At 40.3% G+C, this 19,583-nt stretch overlaps 1 protein-coding gene across 5 annotated transcripts in view; it reads right to left on the bottom strand.

Moving 5' to 3' along the window:
• The window catches only part of inpp4b (inositol polyphosphate-4-phosphatase type II B), a 196,229-nt gene that overhangs the window by 115,843 nt on the left and 60,803 nt on the right, over positions 1-19,583 (bottom strand). For 4 of the 5 annotated variants that reach the window (XM_017306762.1, XM_017306766.1, XM_008419948.2 and 1 more), the window contains one exon: positions 7,249-7,328. In XM_017306762.1, the coding sequence (XP_017162251.1) occupies positions 7,249-7,328 (80 nt within the window). Of the gene's footprint in view, positions 1-7,248; positions 7,329-16,770; positions 17,100-19,583 lie in introns of those variants that run through there. The other variant, XM_017306774.1, reaches the window with a different exon arrangement.

The raw sequence follows: 19,583 nt of genomic DNA, 5'->3' as shown, positions 1-19,583 counted from the left end.
CACACACACACACACACACACACACACACACACACACACACACACACACACACACACACACACACACAGCACACAAAGCTACAGTTACATCCTTTTTCTCCATTTTAACCGGATCAGATCGTTGATCTTTAGTCTTTTAGGTCAAGCTTAGATAGAATCGGTCACAGGGGATACTGTGTGTGAGGCAGAGTAGGATGTCTGTGGAGAAGTGTGAGAATTGGAGCAGGGTGATCCTAAAAACTCTAAAAACGATTTTATCACGATGGTGGCCTAAACTGTCGGTGGTGGAACAGTAAAGAACGGTGGGAGTGAATGAATAAGCCATGAAGCAAGGCAGCAGAGCTCTGGTCTGTGAAAATGAAGACTTACTGCAGTAAATCTCTAATGCGCACATGCATGCAGACACACGGCCGCACGCACGCACACACACCCCCACACACACACATAAAAACATCCTTAGCACAAGCATACAAATTCATATCAAAATCAAATCTCACTCTGAGCTGCAGAACTGGGTCAGAGAGTGCTTCTGCTGCTGAGCATATAAAGTTTCGTAGATAACGAGAAGTGCAAAAGGGGAACAAGAGTCGAAGAGTTTGGGAAGGAAAAAGAATTAATGCAAAGGACAAAAAAAAAAAAGATTGAAATTGAAAAATTAAAACTAGTGGAAAAGTCATGAGTATGTTTTCATGCATTGATGTGCACATTTTCATATGAAGCACATCCCAGTAGAGGAATACGTTCAATACCTCTGAGGTGGAAAAGAAACTACAGCATGTAGCCAGAGACCTTCAGCCCTCAAAGCAAACGCACACACCGCAAAAACAAAACCATGCCAAGTATTCTTGGTCTAGTTTCTAGTGCAAGTATCTGCTTGGATATTTATTTCTTGTTTATAAAAAATGGAAGGAAATCTCCAATTAAAACATTTCACTGTTTCAGATTTAAATCCCGTCTGTCAAACTAGTCAAGCCCGATGTTTAAAACCAGACGGCAGACTCCAGAAGTTACAGTCAGCTGCTTCACTCTGCGTGAGTAATGGTCATGAGGGAACCCGAGTTCATATATGACAACCAGAGGGATTTACGACAAGCTCTTTGCAAGCCTCAGGGCAACAACAGCATGGAGATAACTCTTGATAAGCCTCAGTGAGACTGCATATTTAATGTACTGTATGTGATGTTTATTATATCTGCAGCTTTAGTGACTGTATTGAACCGTGAAAACACAACATAAGCTGATCATATGGCAGCAGCTCATTCAGAGAGGGATGTATTTGAGAAAACTGGTGATTTATTCTGTTTATTGTTTGTTTTTTTGGACACAATTATCACTTTGGTTTACAGAGATTTATCAAAAAAGACGAAGATGACTGTAGAAGAACAGGACTTGTCAGAGGAGAAAAGACTGATAAATTTAAGATGGACAACAGTAGCTCATTAAAGTCAGAATCTGTGGAGCATCTCTGAAGGCAGGTGGGCTACAGCAGCTGAAGACCACACACTGCTGTCAAACACGGACAGAGAACTGAGGCTACAATTCACAGAAAACAGGAAAATGTTGCCTGTTTTTAGCTCCAACTTGCAGAAAAGCTACTTGTAAGTTAGCTTTGTTTTATTTCAAGCGTACTGATATATTTGTACTAGAAACTGGAAACAGAAATACCAGAAATACCAAAAATTTTGTAATTACAAAATTACAAAATTTTGTAATGCAAAATTACAAAAGATTTTGTAATTTTGCATTACATATCTGCTCTTAAATCAACAGACAAACAGACAAAAATTATTTTGGTTTGCCTTTTTCCTGTTATGTTCAAGTCAACACTGCTTGACACATGCAGAAAAGGTAAAATCTTCTCATTATCATCTCAATGGGCTCTGATGTCGACCGTAGAGACGGACCATCATCCCACATTCACACTCATTCATCACGACACTGTCAGGAACCGCTCAGAAAAGTGACCCAAATCAAACTGGTCGTGTCACACTGCAAACAAAAACAATCCGTGACAAACATCCTAACCAGTCTCGCATGAAAGTGAGCGTGAGACCTGAGAGAGCAGCTGAAATGCAGAAAATTCATGGGAATAAGGAATAAGCCCTGAGCCAGACGGCCCTGTAGCACAGCAAACTTCGCTGAAGGGACAAAGAAAGAAAAGGAAAATCACATATTCTCAGTGGTGCTAGTCAAATACCAATTTCTCTCCACATATGCTCGCAAGCAATGCAAATCCAAAGCTTATGAAAAGAAGTTGGCCAGAGCCATATTGGTTTGGAGATGCACTGAAGGGAATCAATCCTTGCTTTGTGGAGATAAAGCGGCCCCAAATTCTCTGTGCTGAGCGAAGCAGCTCAAATTAACCGACTTTCTGCAACAACTGGCTGAGTGGGGATTAGGACATTATATTTAAATGAAGCATCTGTTTGTGCACACTGAACTGCATTCCTGCCCATGTCAGTGCTGCAGCTCCTGCAGCTCCTGCCCAGCAGAACTAATTTGTGGTGTGAGTCATCAACTCTTCCACAGGTCAAGCAGCTCAGAGTGAATCATACAGTATAGATGCATGTAAAGCTGCTCATCATCCAAATGTTTTCTCTCTGGATGAAGCAGCAAGCAAACTGCACATCAAATGTGGGCCATTTGCTCTGTGGGTCTGTGTGTGTTTATGTATGTTTCACTCAGACTAACACATTTATTCCAACAATGGCAACAGAAAGGCAAAGTGGATGCACAACATCAGCTGCTTTTTTTCTCGTCTTTCTTTTCTACTTGTATAGTAAAATCTTGAGTTTTTCAGCTTTTTGAATAATTGTTAAAACTGAATTGACTCATAGTTCCCACACTTCCTTTCCCAAGACCCTGCTTACTTTAACCAAATCTTTGAAAATTACTAAAAAAATAAGACGGCATGGCCTGCTGGCTTGATAACATTCTTCAGTGTGTGAATGACAACTGTCTTTGTTTTCCCAGGAGCTAAAAGCATTCCAAGCCAACATGAGCCAACCGTATCCGTTTACGGAAGCTGAGTGATGAATCTAACGACCTCTTAGAGAGGTTACCACAGAGGCTAATCACAAGCTAGTTTCCCCACAAATGCAGCGAATGCTCTCTTATTCCATCCACTGGATTCCATTTTTTTCTTCTCCTCGAGCCCCAAATGTCTCTGTGGAGATAAGCACCAGCACCATCTCACTGTCCACAGGAGAACCGTTTGAGAAAGGCTGAGATAAATTAGCATTGTTTTGTTGTTTTTGGCAAGCAAAACTTCCTTCCAACTGCAGGTCATGTTGCCTGCAATTAACACAGCATTTTATGTGGTTATTGACTGAGAGTCTTTTTATCCATACAACACAAGTTTACTTCATATTACGGACATTTTCTTACCATTTATTGCCACTGGGCTATATAAAAAAGTCATAAAAATGTGCTAAGTGTCCCATTTTCTCAAAGCTAAATGCTGGCTAAACTACAGAAGCTGTTGTATATTTTTAATGTTTCTAGTCGTTTACTGATTTTATCATTCTTTTATATTTTTCTCAGCAGTTTAGTTGAGTGTTACTGACTTAGTGAGTTTGTTTAATAAACAATTTAACTGGACTGGTGAATTATTTTTGTTAATAAACTCTTGTATATTGGAGAGGAGATGTTTGAAATAAAATAGTTTTGTGTCACATCTGTAATTTTTGCGTAAAAACTAATATTTGTAAATTTCTTCCCAGTGGTTGCAGAACCAATCCCAGCTTTGTTAACTCTCTGCTCTACATAAGAGCAAATATACAAACACACATGAGGGAGTGAGGTTGTAATTTCTTTCCTGACTGCATCTCTTATAGTCTTGCAAGATACAATTAAGCCTGGTGACTAGGGATCACCTACAGGAAATGGAAAACATGGCACAACAAATTAGAAAAAAGGCACATAATGAGAGGAGATGGCTGATGGAACACATTTCCAGATATGACTAGAGTGCAAAGTGAAAAGGAAATAGAGTCAGGATGAACAGAGACTGACAGCTGGAGGATGAAGGAACAAAAGGTGGCTGTGGAAATAAAGACTGTTTTATCCAGCAATAAAACATTATGCTTATTTTGCTCTACTCTTTGCATGTGTCTTATTTTGTGTCAGTCGACTAAACACAAACAGAAAGTTGAGAATCTACAAACGTCAATGACCATTTTATTTACGGTTAGGAATATCCAACACAGCATCACCACGAGTTCCCTCTCTGATCCAGTATATGGGATTTTGCTCCTGGTCCCCATGGTAACCCTGCTGACCTTCACCTCCATCCATGCAGCCAAGGCAATCCAGTTTATCGCTCAAGACCACCATTCGTGATTACTTTGCTGTCACAGAACTGCCTCTGCTTCAAGAAGGCAACACATCTTCAATTTGTCTGAAAGATGACTCAAAGGTTCAAGCAGAAACATTTTCCTCCTGCTCTGCCACTATGAACAATACTAACACTTTCTTTGTTCAAGGTGAGAATTTGTAAAAGTCGATTTGGAAAATTTGGGAACGTTTTCAGCAAACCACATGATCTGATGGTCAGCAGATTGTCTCCAATACTGGCAGCTGGAAATCAGCCAGTCATTTTGTCACATTATGCCATCATGTTTATTGTGATTTAATGTGGTAGCCCAACAAAAAGTAGCATATGATCGAATCTGATACATTGTTTTTATGTTTTTTTTAAAGTAAAAATCTGAAAAGTGTGAACTGTATTTAAATTCTGCCCTGATGAATCCGTACATCCACAGATTGACATTTCGGCTCATTCTTCTCACTTTGAGCTCAAGTTCAAAAAGATTAGATGGAGATTGTTTGTGAACATCAATTTTCAAATTACGCCACAGATTGTCACTTGGATTTATCTCATGTTTTTTATTTAATCCAGTGGTCTCCAGCTTCAGTCCTGGAGTTTTTAGAACATGTCCAAAACATCTGAACCAAGTAACCGAATTACCCATCCTCTGCACTTATGGCAGATTCACGAAGCTTTTCGTGGATCATAAATGTCTGCAAACCGGATCTTGTTTGTTCTTCTAATTGTAGAAGTAGAGACAAGGGTCTGAACAGCTCTACTGAGGAAACAGAATCTCTCTGCACCGATGCAGTTTGCCAGCGTTTGAATGAGACATTATGTATGTATTTAGGGGGGAGCCACACATATTTATTTCTATTTATGGAAATCTCAACACAAGCAAGTTGCCTCGCTTTGCAAATGATGTTGGCAAGCATGTACACAGCCAGCCCTTTGCATAGAAATCATCAAAAATAATAATAATTTCAGCAGAAGTAAACAGCATTTAGTCACCACCAACTTTTAAAAGGTAAGACATTTTTTATTTTATTTGTATAGACTAGAATATGATGATTTACGATATATATTTTTTAATTTAATCAATATATTTTTCATCTGTGTATGAATCAGGGATGCATCATTCCATTGCCATACGATCTGCAGCATCACTCAGTCTGGAAACGGTGCTGCATTGTTCTCCCACCAAACAGGAGGAAAACAGGTGCAAAAACGTGAACAGATTTCACTGCTATGTCTAAATTTATTTGAAAAAGTTTAATTACAGTATTTTCCACACTATAAGGCGCACCTAAAAACCTTCAATTTCCTCAAAAGCCGACAGTACGCCTTATAATCCGGTGCGCCTTATAAATGGACCAATATTGATCTACGACGGGTCTAGCATCTACGGTAAGCAGCTTTATTTCCCCCCGTAGAAGAAGAAGCGCGTGGTGCATGCTGGGATAGCTGTCAGAACGCTGGTTTGCTAATAAAGTTTGACTGACCATCTACCTACCGACCTGATAATCAGGTGTCTGCAGGTCATTTAGCACCACGTTCTCCACCAACATGCTGTGTGCGAACGGAGAAGGGTGACGGTCGTCCGGCTACGCCCCGGCCCAGTTGCAGAAGGTTCTCCTCGCCGACCCAAGTCAGACTGTTTTGTTGACATTCCGTTTAGTGCAGCTCCATCTAGTGGATGCATAACGTAACTCCAGCCTCTACTGTAGCGTCTATTCTATGCGCCATATATATGAAAAAAGTTTTCGCTGTAAGGTGCGCCTTATAGTGCGGAAAATATGGTAATTTTAACAGCTATCCATTTCTGAATTTCCCATAAAGGCCAGATTTGTGGAGAGCATAAACAATAGTTGCCCTATAAACAGATTCTCCACCTGAGCTGTGGATCTCTGCAGCTTCTCCAGAGTTACCGACTCAACTGCTTCTCTGAGTGATGCTCTCCTTTTCTGACCAGTCTAGATGAACTTCTTAAATTTATTGGTCTCCATGATGTTATTTATTCAACAATGTTCTCTCACAGAATAGCCAGATTTATATTTAGATGAAACTACGAACATGTGCCGTCTACTTTATCAGTAGGTGACTTCTGAAGGCAATGTATTAATATAAAGCTGGATGAAAATAGAAGCTTTCCAGATTTTTATGAGTAAAATCCTCTAAAAACATCTTCCATTTCAAATTCATGCAGCACTTTGTGTTGCTCCATTAAGTAAAATCCCAGTAAGTACATTAGTTATATACTGTTTTTGCAAGTAACTGTATACATCCAAGACTAATTTAAATAATGTTAAATAATATCTAAATCTAAAATAACATCTTCCCTGAACCACCTCAAAACACCTCAGTTATGTTTCTAACTTTTCTTTTTGCAAAATTATCACTATGAAGCATAATGTTTGCATAATGCCTGCTGATGAGTTGGTAATGTAGAGAAACTGTAAATAACAAAAACTAATACATTTTTTCACTGGCATTGTCAGATCATTCTAAAAATAATCAGATGTCTTACTCTGCTAATAAATATTATAAGCAAAGAACAGATTCCTGCTGTTGGCAGATCTTTAAAGACGTTGGTGCAAAACAAATCTTCAGAGAAACTTGTCTCGTAGAATAAGTTTTGGCCTCTTTTTAAGGCTTCCCTTACATTTGATTCAAACTCTTCCAGAGGCACATTAATTTCCTCTCCTATGTGCTGAAAAAAAAAGACAGCCCAGATGAGAGACCTGCATTCCCTGATATTAACACAACATGTCTGAAGCAAACAACGGTGGCAGCTCATGCAACACCCCTGCTGTTGCAACATCTGTGGAACGCTCTCTCTTCCCGACTCGGTGTCATGTTCAGGCTGATCTGTCAGTTCTTAATCAGCAGACTCCAAGAAGCAAAACGGAAAAGCGAGAATGAAAGTAACATGGTCTCACCTCAGGCTCAAGGTCAGTCGTCCATCTTTAGCCCTCAGCAGATCCCCGATGGAAAAGGTAGCGCTACCGAGGAAGGAGCTCTGCAGAGACAAGACAGAACCCGGGTCAGTGAAGTGCTTCAGCAAGAAAAGTCACTGAATGATCAAAAACGGCACCATGCATATATAAAACGACCATTTATCAGACAGTCATCACTTCACCACTTACTAAGTTACAAAGTGCCTCTGATTTCTTTACCTTTGGCTCAGAGAAACCAAACGTTACGTTGAATCTGGTCAACAGGCACCTTTGGATTTTAGCTGGATCTCGCTAATTATCTCCCCAGTTTTTCTCCAGTATAGATCTGTCAGTCAACAGTATAACCACTCACATATGACCGAAATAACACAGATAATCTGTTGAATCTGTTAGTGGGTGAGATTAGGCAGCAGACATTTCCTCATCAGAGGTGACGTGTTAGAAGCAGGAGAAATGGTAACTGGCCTGTACTGGTGCTTTATCTAGCTCAAAGGACTCCAAAGTAAGTAAGTAAGTAAGTAAGCTTTATTTCTATAGCACTTTTCACAGACCAGGATCACAAAGTGCTGCACAAAGTATAAAAAATAAAACAAATTAAAAACAACATACAAACAATAAAACACAGTAGTACACTAAAAAGCAAGATTAAAAAAGTGGGTCTTAAGTTGTTTCCTGAAAGTGTCTATACAATGTAGAGATCGAATGGTGCAAGATAGCTCATTCCATAGGCGGGGCGCCACAGCTTTAAAAGATCTGTCTCCACGAGTCTTAAAAAAGGTCCGAGGAACCGTCAACAAGTTCARATTCGACGACCTGAGGCTCCTAGTTGAAACATAAGGCTGTATGAGGTTCTTAATGTAGTCTGGCRTCTGTCCATGAAGAGCTCTGAAAGTCAGTATCAGGATTTTATAGTGCATCCTGTAAGATACAGGCAGCCAGTGCAAGCTTTTGAGGATGGGAGTAATATGTTCCCTCCTGTGGGTGCAGGTGAGCAGGCGTGCAGCAGAGTTTTGTACTACCTGCAGACGCATTAACTCCCTCTTATTAAGACATGTAAACAGACTGTTACAATAATCCAGTCTAGATGAGACAAATGCATGAATAATCATCTCAAGCTCACCATAAGTTACCATTTCACGAAGTTTTGAAATGTTCCGAATTTGGAAAAAACAATTCCTAACAAGTTGAGTCACGTGCCGCTCCATCGACATTGCTCCATCCATGAAGACACCCAAGTTGCGCAGGTTGCTCTTAACTGTGCAGCTCAAGTTTCCAAGGTGCTGCTTAATTCCAGGCACAGCACTGTCAGGAGCAACAATCAAGGTCTCAGTCTTATTGGAGTTCAATAATAGGCTGTTTTCAGTGAACCATTTTGTCACTTCGGCCAAGCAACTAGTGAGAGCGCAAAGTTTATGCGGCTCACTAGGCTTGAAAGAGCAGTACAATTGAAGATCATCGGCATAGAGATGATAGGACACCTCACTAAACTTCTGAATGACCCTGCTTAAAGGAAGTAGGTACAGCAGGAACAAAACAGGTCCCAAGACCGATCCYTGCGGCACACCCCACAAAAGCCCTGCAGAATCAGACACTACATTTCCCACTGACACACTAAAAGTTCTACCAASCAGGTAAGAGGTGAACCATTTCAAAACRCAACCCGACATTCCAACCAAATGTTGGAGCCTRTTTATCAGGATGCCATGGTCCACTGTGTCAAACGCCGATGACAGATCCAATAAAACCAGCACAGAACATTTACCGGTGTCCGCTGCTATCATAATATCACTAAACACCTTCAACAGGGCTGTTTCAGTAGAGTGAAACTCACGATACCCTGATTGAAAAGTGTCATAAATGTTATTTGCTCTGCATCCAGCCATTCACACACTGATGGTGGCACTTTGACTGGTTACAGAATGAACTCCTACCTGCTGAACTATCATCGCCCCAAAAACAAGCAGTGGAAGGTTTTCAGTGAGTATGAGAAGGTCGGACAATCGTGTGTTTGTAGTATTAGTGCGACTCTACGTTGGTACGTTCCATCTTTCTGAGCATTATTACAAAGCTTGCCTTTCATGAAGCTGTACTCCCTGAGGGTTGGTGACTTTTTCAGTCTCTTTTGTCTCAATATTAGACGAGTGGTCACAATATTATGCCTGATTGGGTTGATATAGAGCAGGGTGCTTAAGCAATCTGAGGAAAGTAGTCAGGTAAAAAACAAAAGAAATGTCAGCCCTGAAAATTGACATCCAACACAAGAACTGTTTCTGAAAATCAATTCTGTAAGAAGCAGGAATCAATCCAACATAGACCCAACAAAAGATCTGAGAGACCATGGATAGCTCCTTTGGAATCAAACTTTTGGTGCTAAAATACTATTTTTGTATACAAAGTACTAAAGATTCAACTTAAAAGGAGTCTATCCATACAACACAGGTTCATCTCTCCAGTTCAGCAACTTTTGCCTGGATGAGTCACAGGAATCAAAACATAAAGAAACAACTAAAGAGTTTTGAATAGGCAAAACCGTGTAATCGTTTTAATTTAAAACGCACCAGCATTCTTTTCTTTTTGGCTAATGTCTCTTTTTTTTTCTTGCTGTTCTGGTGACATGCATTTGCTGCAGGGAAAAAATGAGCAAGGGGCGTCAGAGCACGAGAACTGGGTCACGGAGAGAAGAGTACGGGACAAGCCCATCAATAACGCAGATCTGCATTGGAAGAAAACACACACCCTCATGGGCCTGAACGGATACACGCACGTGTGCTGACACACATACAGACGCAGCACGTCCTGCACCTGCAGCAAACAACGATGACATGCTAAACTGTGTCACAAGGAGAAAGGGCCGCAGCAAATAGTCTGGGGTGACCAGCAAAGCTAATGAACATTAAGTGCTGAGATGAAAGTTTTTTATAATGAGAAATATTTTTATTGACTGGGCAAATGGCTCTTTAGCATGGAATACTACAGCCTAACTTCAAACTATTTTATCGGACAAAAACAACAAAAGGTGTTTGTTTTCACCATATCGTTCCTGATGGTTCATTGAACGCTAAAATGTTTATAGAAAAATCCATTTCTGCTTTATTTTACAGGCGTATCAGAAGCTCTGACTCGCCTCTGAAGACAAACACAGAATTATGTTTATTTATTTATTTATTTATGAATGTAAACGAGTTTCAGGTATTTCATGCAGAGCTTCTGGGCTTCCCTTCCTGCACAAGACAATGAAAACAAAAAGAGGCTGTGAGAATGAGAGACACATTTAAGACAAGGCGAACGTAAAATAAACACCAACTAGAACCAGTACCAGTCAGGATTATGTCTGTAGATATTCATTTATTTATTATTCTATCCAATTCACATCTGACTTTAAAAGAACTATGAGAATAACGAAAAGGCCTGTTTGAATTTCCCAAGATAAAAAGGCAGCTTGTATGTTATTCTTTTGAACTGCCTGTCAGACACAAAAAGCAGTAAATCATTTATCTGACACAATTAAATTATATTGAATTTTACCAAGAATCAAGGTAAACCAAAGTCTTATAAACCTACTTCAAAACTTTGAGTTTCTAGAGTTTAAATTTGTTATTCTCTTAATTATATTCTTTAATATGAGTAAGATGTTGGGATGAGAATCAGCCGTGGTTGAAGAAAAATGTTGACTTTAAGTCTCGTCTCTTTTCGGTCCCTGTGAAAGAAAGCATGTAAACGATAAAAAAATAATAATACTACTAATAACACATAAATCAAGATGTTTTAGCACATAAAAACAGTCTACCGCATTCCCCCAGCCGTCCTGTAGTTCAGTTAAGTCCCTTTATTGGCCCCCAAGGGGGAATTAGTTTTGCAGTCGGGCATTTCAAGCACACAGCACAACATAAAAGTGCATCAACAATGTTGAAACAGACAACATCGTCGGTGTACTTTTATGTTGTGCTATATGTTTGAAACAAAGATTTAAGCAAGTTGCAAATTGTGAAAAAGTGTACCAATTCCTTTTTTTTTTTTAAATCACACTCAAATGTTAATATCAGACAAAAATAACCTAAATTAACACAAAAAGGGGAAAAATCTACCCAAGCCAACCTGGTTTTCCATTAAAAAGGTGGTTGGAGCGTTCCAGTTTTAGTGAACTGCAGTCTCTTTTTCTATGTCACCATAAATGTTATTATTCAAGCTTTTATATCTTGAACCACCTCTACTTCCGATCTTCGTGCCTGCACTTGAGGCTCAAACACAACTACTGCTGACAGGCTCCTGAGAGAGAGCTGGTGTAACTGTATGCAGATTAAAGTAATGCCACCCCACGTACTGGATGTAATACTCAGCTTGATGAAGGAAGCTTTTTCCTGCAGTGGGAGGGAAATTTGAGGGATGGGAAAAACACTAGCAGCAGAAATTTGCATTGTTTATGCTGCGTGGAAAAAAAAACAGCCAAAAGCTGCAGAAATTAGCAAGTAAGGCTATAAAAACCAACCCTGAACACCCAGCTAGCACATAATAGAACTAATTAACTATTATCAACGTTTTTAGTTCTAAAGTTGCATCCTAAAGAGGAGAATAGCCAAAAACAGTGAATATTTTTGTGTAATAATAAGATTTCAGTCACCACTGAAATGGTGGTGACTGAACTCTTATGGGTTCAAAATATGGGTCTGCAACTCAAGTCCAATGTCCTGAACTGTGAACTTTTAGATTTATCACTGCTCCGACACACCTGAATCAAATGATGATTCAGGTGTGCTGCAGCAGAATTTGAATCAAATGATGATTCAGGTGTGCTGCAGCAGAATTTGAATCAANTCAGGTGTGCTGCAGCAGAATTTGAATCAAGTGATGATTCAGGTGTGCTGCAGCAGAATTTGAATCAAATGATGATTCAGGTGTGCTGCAGCAGAGGGACATTCAAAAGTTGTTAGATCCTCTCTGCACCACAGAGACTTTCTGAACAAGACTTGGTACTGCACCCGTTGTCAACATGCAAACTGGATTTCTGCTGAGAAAACTGAGCTTTCTAAAAAACACTTTACACAGAGGAGATCCTTGAAAATTAAAAATGATTATAGACAAGGGCATGGAGAGGCCGGCTTCACAGAATTCACAGCCGTGTGGTGTGAATCAGTCACCACTTCTTTTATGAGAGGACACCAACAAAATCCTTTTGTTTTGATTTTTTAAACAGTGAATTTGGATTTTTTTTTGTGTTTGAAAAGTGTCTTTTCTGTGCCTTATGCTACAGTAATCCAACAAATCTGTTGTTCTTCAACTTAAAATCAATTTCATTGCACAACTTGGTGGACTATTGTATTCTGCCAATTATGTTTAAAATGCATAGCAGCGTATTACCAACACATTTGCAAAACGATTTATGAAAAGAGATGGCATTTGGTAATTTGAGAGGATCAGAACGTTGTATTTCTGTTTATGGAACAAATCTGTTTGGGCTGCACAGTGGCGCATTTGGTAGCACTAGCAAGAAGGTTCTGGGTTCGATTCCCAGCCCCGGTCTTTCTGCATGGAGTTTGCATGTTCTCCCTGTGCATGGTGGGTTTTCTCCGGGTACTCCGGTTTCCTCCCACAGTCCAAAAACATGACTGTCAGGTTAACTGGTTTCTCTAAATTCATTATAACTTTAACTATTTAGATGTTTCTGTTTAGCTAATTATTGCTGCACTCTTGATTGGTCACATTACATTCCTGGCATTTATATATTTGTAAGCTCATTAGCTGCCTGCATGCTGGTGAAGATGTAAAGTCAAAATGTGCTCAGCTTTGTACGGGCAATTAGTCCAAACTGATTACACTAGTCAGACAATCATGATTTTTTTTATTCTTTATTTTGGAGAAGCATGCTCAAACTATCTGCTGAAAAGAGTAATAATGTTCTAAATGATATTGTGAAACTTAAGATTATAATTAAAGTAAAATGTCATACACACTTATACCAAATTTTGACTTTTAGAAATTAGAATAACTGGCAGATTTCAATCAAAAATGAACATGCCACGGGTCAGAACTTGGAGAAAATTGGATGAACGATAAAGAAAAGAACCAACATGATAAAAGTAACCTTGTCAGAAGTTTTGGGTCATAAAGCTGCTCTGATTAACTGAGCATGGCTGAGCAGAGCCGCAGTGACTCCCTGAAAAACAGCAAAGCTGACAAGTTCAATTCAATTCTTGTCAGTTTTATTTATGTAGCACCAATCTGAAACAAAATGCCATCTCAAGAGACTCTGTATAATGTGATAGAATAGGCAGTAGATGTCTTTCACCCTGGGAAAACAATATTCATACTCTACGCTCCACAGTTCTAGATTTCTCATCAATAACCTGTTTTAGTAATGAAAAGAGTTAAAGCCGAGTTTTAACAGCAGTGGAAATTAGCTACAGTTACTGGAAAGGTTCCCTGAACTTTTCCACATTTTGTCATTTTACAACCACAAACTTCAGTGTTTTATTTGGAATTTACGAAAAAGTAAATTAGCAGATATTTGATATGTTTTCTTTACAAATAAAAATCCCATAGGTGTGTTGGATATTTCAATTTCACGCCCGTCTGATACCCCTATGGAACAAACTTCCCTCTGAAATCATCTAGTTAGTAAAGAATCCTGTAGGGTTCAATTCAAAACGCCTCAGATGTTTGTTAGAGAACATCAGAAAACCAGCGTTGATAAGACGACTTGTGCACAGATAGATTGGCAAAAATAAAGTTATCATCGAAAGAAAGATGAAAAAGAAACTGCTGATAATGTTTGCCCCAAGCCATACGGGCGGCACAGCAAACATGTCAAGATCCTCTGGTCAGATTAAACAAAGCTGAAGTTTTCGGCTGGCATTCAAAAAACTGTGTGATAGAAACCCTGAAGGCACCAGTCTGAAACATGGCGGAGGCAGCATAATGGTGTGGGAATGCTCTTCTTTTACAGAGACATTGAAGATGGAGTGAACTAAGTACAGATCTTTAGATCTCTAGATCTAAGCATGTTCATACATTAGAAGGCCAATACTTTGTGTTTATAGACCCAATAAAACTGTAATAAAATACGTCAAACTTTGTAGCTTTAAAGTGAAAAACATGAAAAAAAGTGAAAAAGTCCAGTTTGTATGAATACTTTTTCAACACGCTGAAAATGGAGAATTTCCTGTTTTCTGTAAAAATATGGACTGTTTTCTCGGTTTATTTTCACTGCTCGACTCCAGGTATTTGCGGTCACTTCGGTGCTTTTACCCCACAGAGACCCGCCACACAACCCGAGGCCTGCCGAGTTAAACTGACATGCTCTGTTTCTCCACCTTTCTTCCCTCCTCACTTTTACATCTCACCTCCGTTCTCTTCTGAAAGCAGTACGGCCTTTTCTCTCCCTCGCCTCTTTTTTCGGTCTCTCTCCGCAGTACTGTGCATCAGATAAGAAAAAAGGGCATCCTGTTCACTGACCTTTCTCTAAATCATTTCCTCTTCCACATTTTCCTGCAGAAACGCACACAGATGCTCAAATACATCCAGCGAAATGCTACCAAAACATATTATCATGTTTATTACTATTATGCATTCAGAGGAGGGTAAACATGCGCACTAATCGAACATACGGAGAAAAAGCATAATATTAATTAAAAGACGGAACAGCTTAGCTACAGCAGAAGATTAGTCATGAATAAAACAGTCAAGCATCTCATTATGCACGTGGTCGATTCTTCATTGCTGAAGTACAGCAGCTCGTCTCGGTTTGGGCCGATAACCCAGAGAACAACGGCTGTTCTGCACCATAAAGAAGCATCATGTCCCCATGTAGCCATTACTTGTGAGCCGGGATACAGCAGCTGGTAAACGGCCTCAAAAGTCTACAGTGCCGTGAAAAAGTCATTTTCCACCTTTCGTATTTCTTCAGTTCTTCCCTTATTGTCATAATTAAATGTTTTAAGTCATCATAGCAGATTTAATATCAGAAAAAAACAACATGAGTAAATGCAAATTGTAATTTTCTGGTGATAGAAACTAGCTACTGATTGGCTTGTGTCGCCCTCAGCTCTCTCAGCTTTTTTGTTTTACTTTGTCCCACACTAATATGAAGAACTGCAGAAATTCACCCACATTGGGGAGTTTTTAAACCTTTGTGGCCAGTTTGAGAACCAAAGACATGATGCTAATCAGATTTAACTGACGACTTTGACTAGACCAGTTGCTATAGAAAAGAACTCATGGCTCCAACCTCGGATCATCACGCTACCAGCACCATGTTCTCTGAAATGATTTGATGATGTGTTAATGCTGAGAACAACAAAATCCTTTAAACTTTAAAAATGCCTTTGTAACTTTTTCCAAACTGATAGATGATAGATGTCGACGACTTTGTTTCTCATCTCTTCTTGAATTCGTGTAGAACGGGTCAGGATGTTTTGCTTTTTGAAATCTCTAAGCCTACTTCGCTCTGCCAGCCAGGTTCTGTTTAACTCATTTCCTGATTCTACGGATCTCGCAGGAACCAGCCCAGGTTGTTGTTAATGAACCTGAACTCAGCTTCGCAAAAGTTGAATTCTGATTAAGCAAAGGTTTGTGTGGATAGTTTTTTTTTTTCTCTTAAAGTTTACAAACATTTTCTGATTTCTCAGGTGATTTTTGATCAATGGCTAAGAAAGTTTAATGATATGAAACATTCAGACACATTTGTTGTTGTGAATTTCCAACATCAAAGATGTAAAGTTAATGAGCTCCTGAAAGCATTTTCAATATATGATCAAAGAAACGCTACCCAGAAAACTTGAGAAAAAGGAGGAGCAAAGTGAGAAAACTTCTCCCAGGATTAAACATTTTGTTCATCCTCTGGTCATTTCGCACATTCTTCACCTCTGACTGATTTTTCTTTCTGCTTCTGTCGGTCCTGCAGCTTCAGACCTATTAAATAAACTTTTGATCTGCCTGCTTAGTAGGAAAAAACTTTCGAATTTTCCAAGCTTCTTCTCACAATGTTCTGAAAGAGATGGACACTTGTGCAGAGAGCTGAAAAGCCTTCAGGCGATCCCAAACGCTCCTCTGTGGTCCCTTCAAGGCCACAGTGTGTTCATCACTTGGCAGAGCTAAACGGTCCACCTCAAGGCGCAGATCTATCGATTCTCCCCGATGCCCGAGGTGACAGAATGACATGAAGACGCACACAGACACGCTCTTTCAATCTTCCTCCTTTTCCCCTCCAAACTCAAGAGAATCCCTGATGCAGAGGACGCTCGCTCTCACGCTGCACCCAGAAAGGCTTTTTACATAAACAGCAGCCATGTGACTCTATAATTAACACGCATCCTGTTCATTAACAGACACAAACCGCACAGGTCAGTGGCGTCTGCTCGGCAGCGTTCAGCTTCCACTGCAGAACCGGTTCTACAAATTGGCCTAATTAACTAATCAGAGGTGTCATGACATGCACTTAGGCACAAATTTGAGAGCCAACCGAGGAGCAGCAGCAAACACACACAGATGGACGCGAGGAAGTCAACTTACAGATAGGTGTTAGAGAATCCCAGCAAGTAAAACAGTGAGAGGAGAGTGAAGGAGGGGCTGACAGAAGACAGAAAGAGGAAAAAGTGATGTTATGTCTTCCTTCTTCTTCTTCTTAATGAGCTCCAGGAAGGTCCTGTCACATATCTTTCCCCCGGTCCACGGTTAGAGTAACTCCATATATATGTCTTGTTTGCTCTTTAAAGAGCCGCGGGAACGCCGTTTGATTTATGCATTGTAAATACAGAAACACATCAAACACACACCAACATGCACACTGCAGTCTGCGCTGACTGAGAAGTGGCTCGAGTGAGCCGGCAGCTCTACTGCTGCTGCTGTGGCTGGCGTGACGGAAAGCGAGACCAGCGAGAAAGAGGAGGAGGAGGAAGAGGAGGAGGGAGGAAGCCGACGAGTACAAGCAGCCGAGTTGTGGGGTAGGTGGGTGAGGAGGAAGAGGAGGAGGTTACAACGCAGAAGAGGAAGAGGCAGAAGGGAAGGAAGACAGACAATTAAAGGGCAGAGAACCAAGATAGCAACAAAAAGAAGGAGTGAGATATAAAGGACCCAGACTTGTGTGTCACACCTCAGCGGCTGCCTGTGACTCAGACAAAAAAAAACAACACTTCTGACCACTTCAATTAATATGATTTCCAGCCACACGCCACAAAATGCTGCTGTTCGCTGGCGTGTTTGCATACAGATAAATACTTCAAAAACACACAACGACATACTTGAGAATCACACAAGAGGCTTCGCCAGACTCTCTGCCTCTCTCTGCATTTCAAATCAGATGTTCGCCGACACGCTCCAGCCTCAAACTGAGAGAGGGTAAAAATATATATATTATAGCTGCAGATGACAAAAAAAAGCCACACAGCAACACCGGTGACAACAGGCTTAAGTTTTAACTATCTGGGCTTGAACCTTGGATTAGGCAGGGTTTAATTTACCCCTGCTGCCGCGGAGGGGATGACTAATTCTGGCAGAACAAAAGACCCGCTCCACTCTGGGCCTTATCACCCCGAGCAGGTACACAACCAAACACAATGAGACGAGCAGCACACCCACCACAGCACTTAGCATTTATGAGCGCATGCAGCTCGATGCAAATACTCAGAGTATTGGAGGTCACGGTGATCACCAGTTAACCTTTCTGGATATGGGAGGTGGCGTCAGGGAGAGTGGAAGGAAAGTCTACTTTCTGCATTTATTACATTGAGGATTGATGACCTGGATGCCAAAGACTGATTCATGAGCTCATACCTGCCAAAAGATTACCCAAGATGCCTTCTAGCCTGCTAACAAACTGCTTACTCCGGGTCTGCAGCTAAATTTATGTAATCTAGTGCTGATTCCAAATACATTTTTGCTTTTTTCAGTTAGTTACTAATGTTTCTTTTTTGTTGTCAGTGATTACTGATGTTTCTTGTGGATTTTCTTTTCTGCTTGCCCACCCTGAACTTCAGCTTACAATAGGATTCAACTATCCAGAAGCAGAGATGTGCTGCATGCATTAAAAAAAAAAATCCCCAGATCAAAGCAAAATAAAAATCAAACCCGCAGCAATGAGGCATATTTAATGCAAGACTTTGAAGTTCAAAATGTTTGACATATTTTGGAATCTCAGTTCCTGAAAAGCACACTGAGGCTAATAGGGATTGGTCCTTAAATCACAGCAGAAAGCACAAGTTGGACGTCAAAGTGTGAGATCCTTCTGGCTGTCGAATGAGAAGGTGCTGCTGCCTCAATGTCACTTTCCACTTTCAGCATTATTTAAACAGCTCGAACATCTTAACACCAACCCAGAGACTTGTGCAGCTCATCTATCTTTCATTACTCTTTCGTGCGCGTGTTGGCAGATGTGACAGTCTGTGCAAAGATGACAGAAGTAAGACACTGGTGGCTAAAGCTACAGAGGATCTCACACAAACAGTCTTTCCAAACTGGGGTAAGTGCAGAGAAAAAAGGAGTTGGTCGAGTTCCCAAGGTGAGTTCACGTTCTCATTCCTACCCAACCGCCGACGACAGCGTCCTTGAGTTTTTTCTACTTGAATCTCAGTCCCATGATGCGGATGTGCTAACAAATTGTGTCCTTAAAGAATTTAACCTAACAATGCTCCCTTTATATGACTGATAACAGGGAAAAAAACACCTTTGTTTGCATTAAAACTGTACTATGCAGGATATACAATGGACCCCTGGTGGGGGTCAGAGGTCACAGCCTCTAACCCCCACTGGGGAATTGTTAAACTCCACAAATACTTGGTTTTAAACACACTTAAAGCTGCCTATTTTAAAGAGGCAGTATGCGTATTCTAGACATAAAATGCCATTTTATAGCACATTTAAGTAATTATGTCACCTTCGGCTGTAATAAAAATGTTGTACGTATCAAACATGACTTAAAAGAAACTTGACTTTGTAATTTAAGACCTTGAAATTGGGCTTCCGTCTCTTTAAGAAGCTCCTGCTCTTTCCGACGCTCCACCTTTAACGTTATTACAACGACGTTCCTCTATCAAGCCTCTAATGTTTTTATCAGCGTTTCACTCAGCAGATTCAGTTCCACCAGGTGTCTCCTAACTGCGGCTGCCGCTAGTCTAGAGGAGCTGACTGCCAGCCAGTAGTGTGTCAAATAGCATTGAATCTACGTATCTCAGCTTCCAAAGCTGCATATTCTTCAGAATATTTCAGAATAAATTTGGGATTATGTGATTTTTCATAGTTTCTGTTGGGCAAGGCAAGAAAATCTCAAGTTCACAATATCCAAGTCCAAGTAAGCTCTCAAATTTTTCTTCCCAACCAAAGGGCAAGTC

This window comes from Poecilia reticulata, linkage group LG1 (assembly GCF_000633615.1).
Source record: "Poecilia reticulata strain Guanapo linkage group LG1, Guppy_female_1.0+MT, whole genome shotgun sequence".
NCBI lineage: Eukaryota > Metazoa > Chordata > Actinopteri > Cyprinodontiformes > Poeciliidae > Poecilia > Poecilia reticulata.
This window is presented reverse-complemented; position numbering and strand designations above follow the sequence as displayed.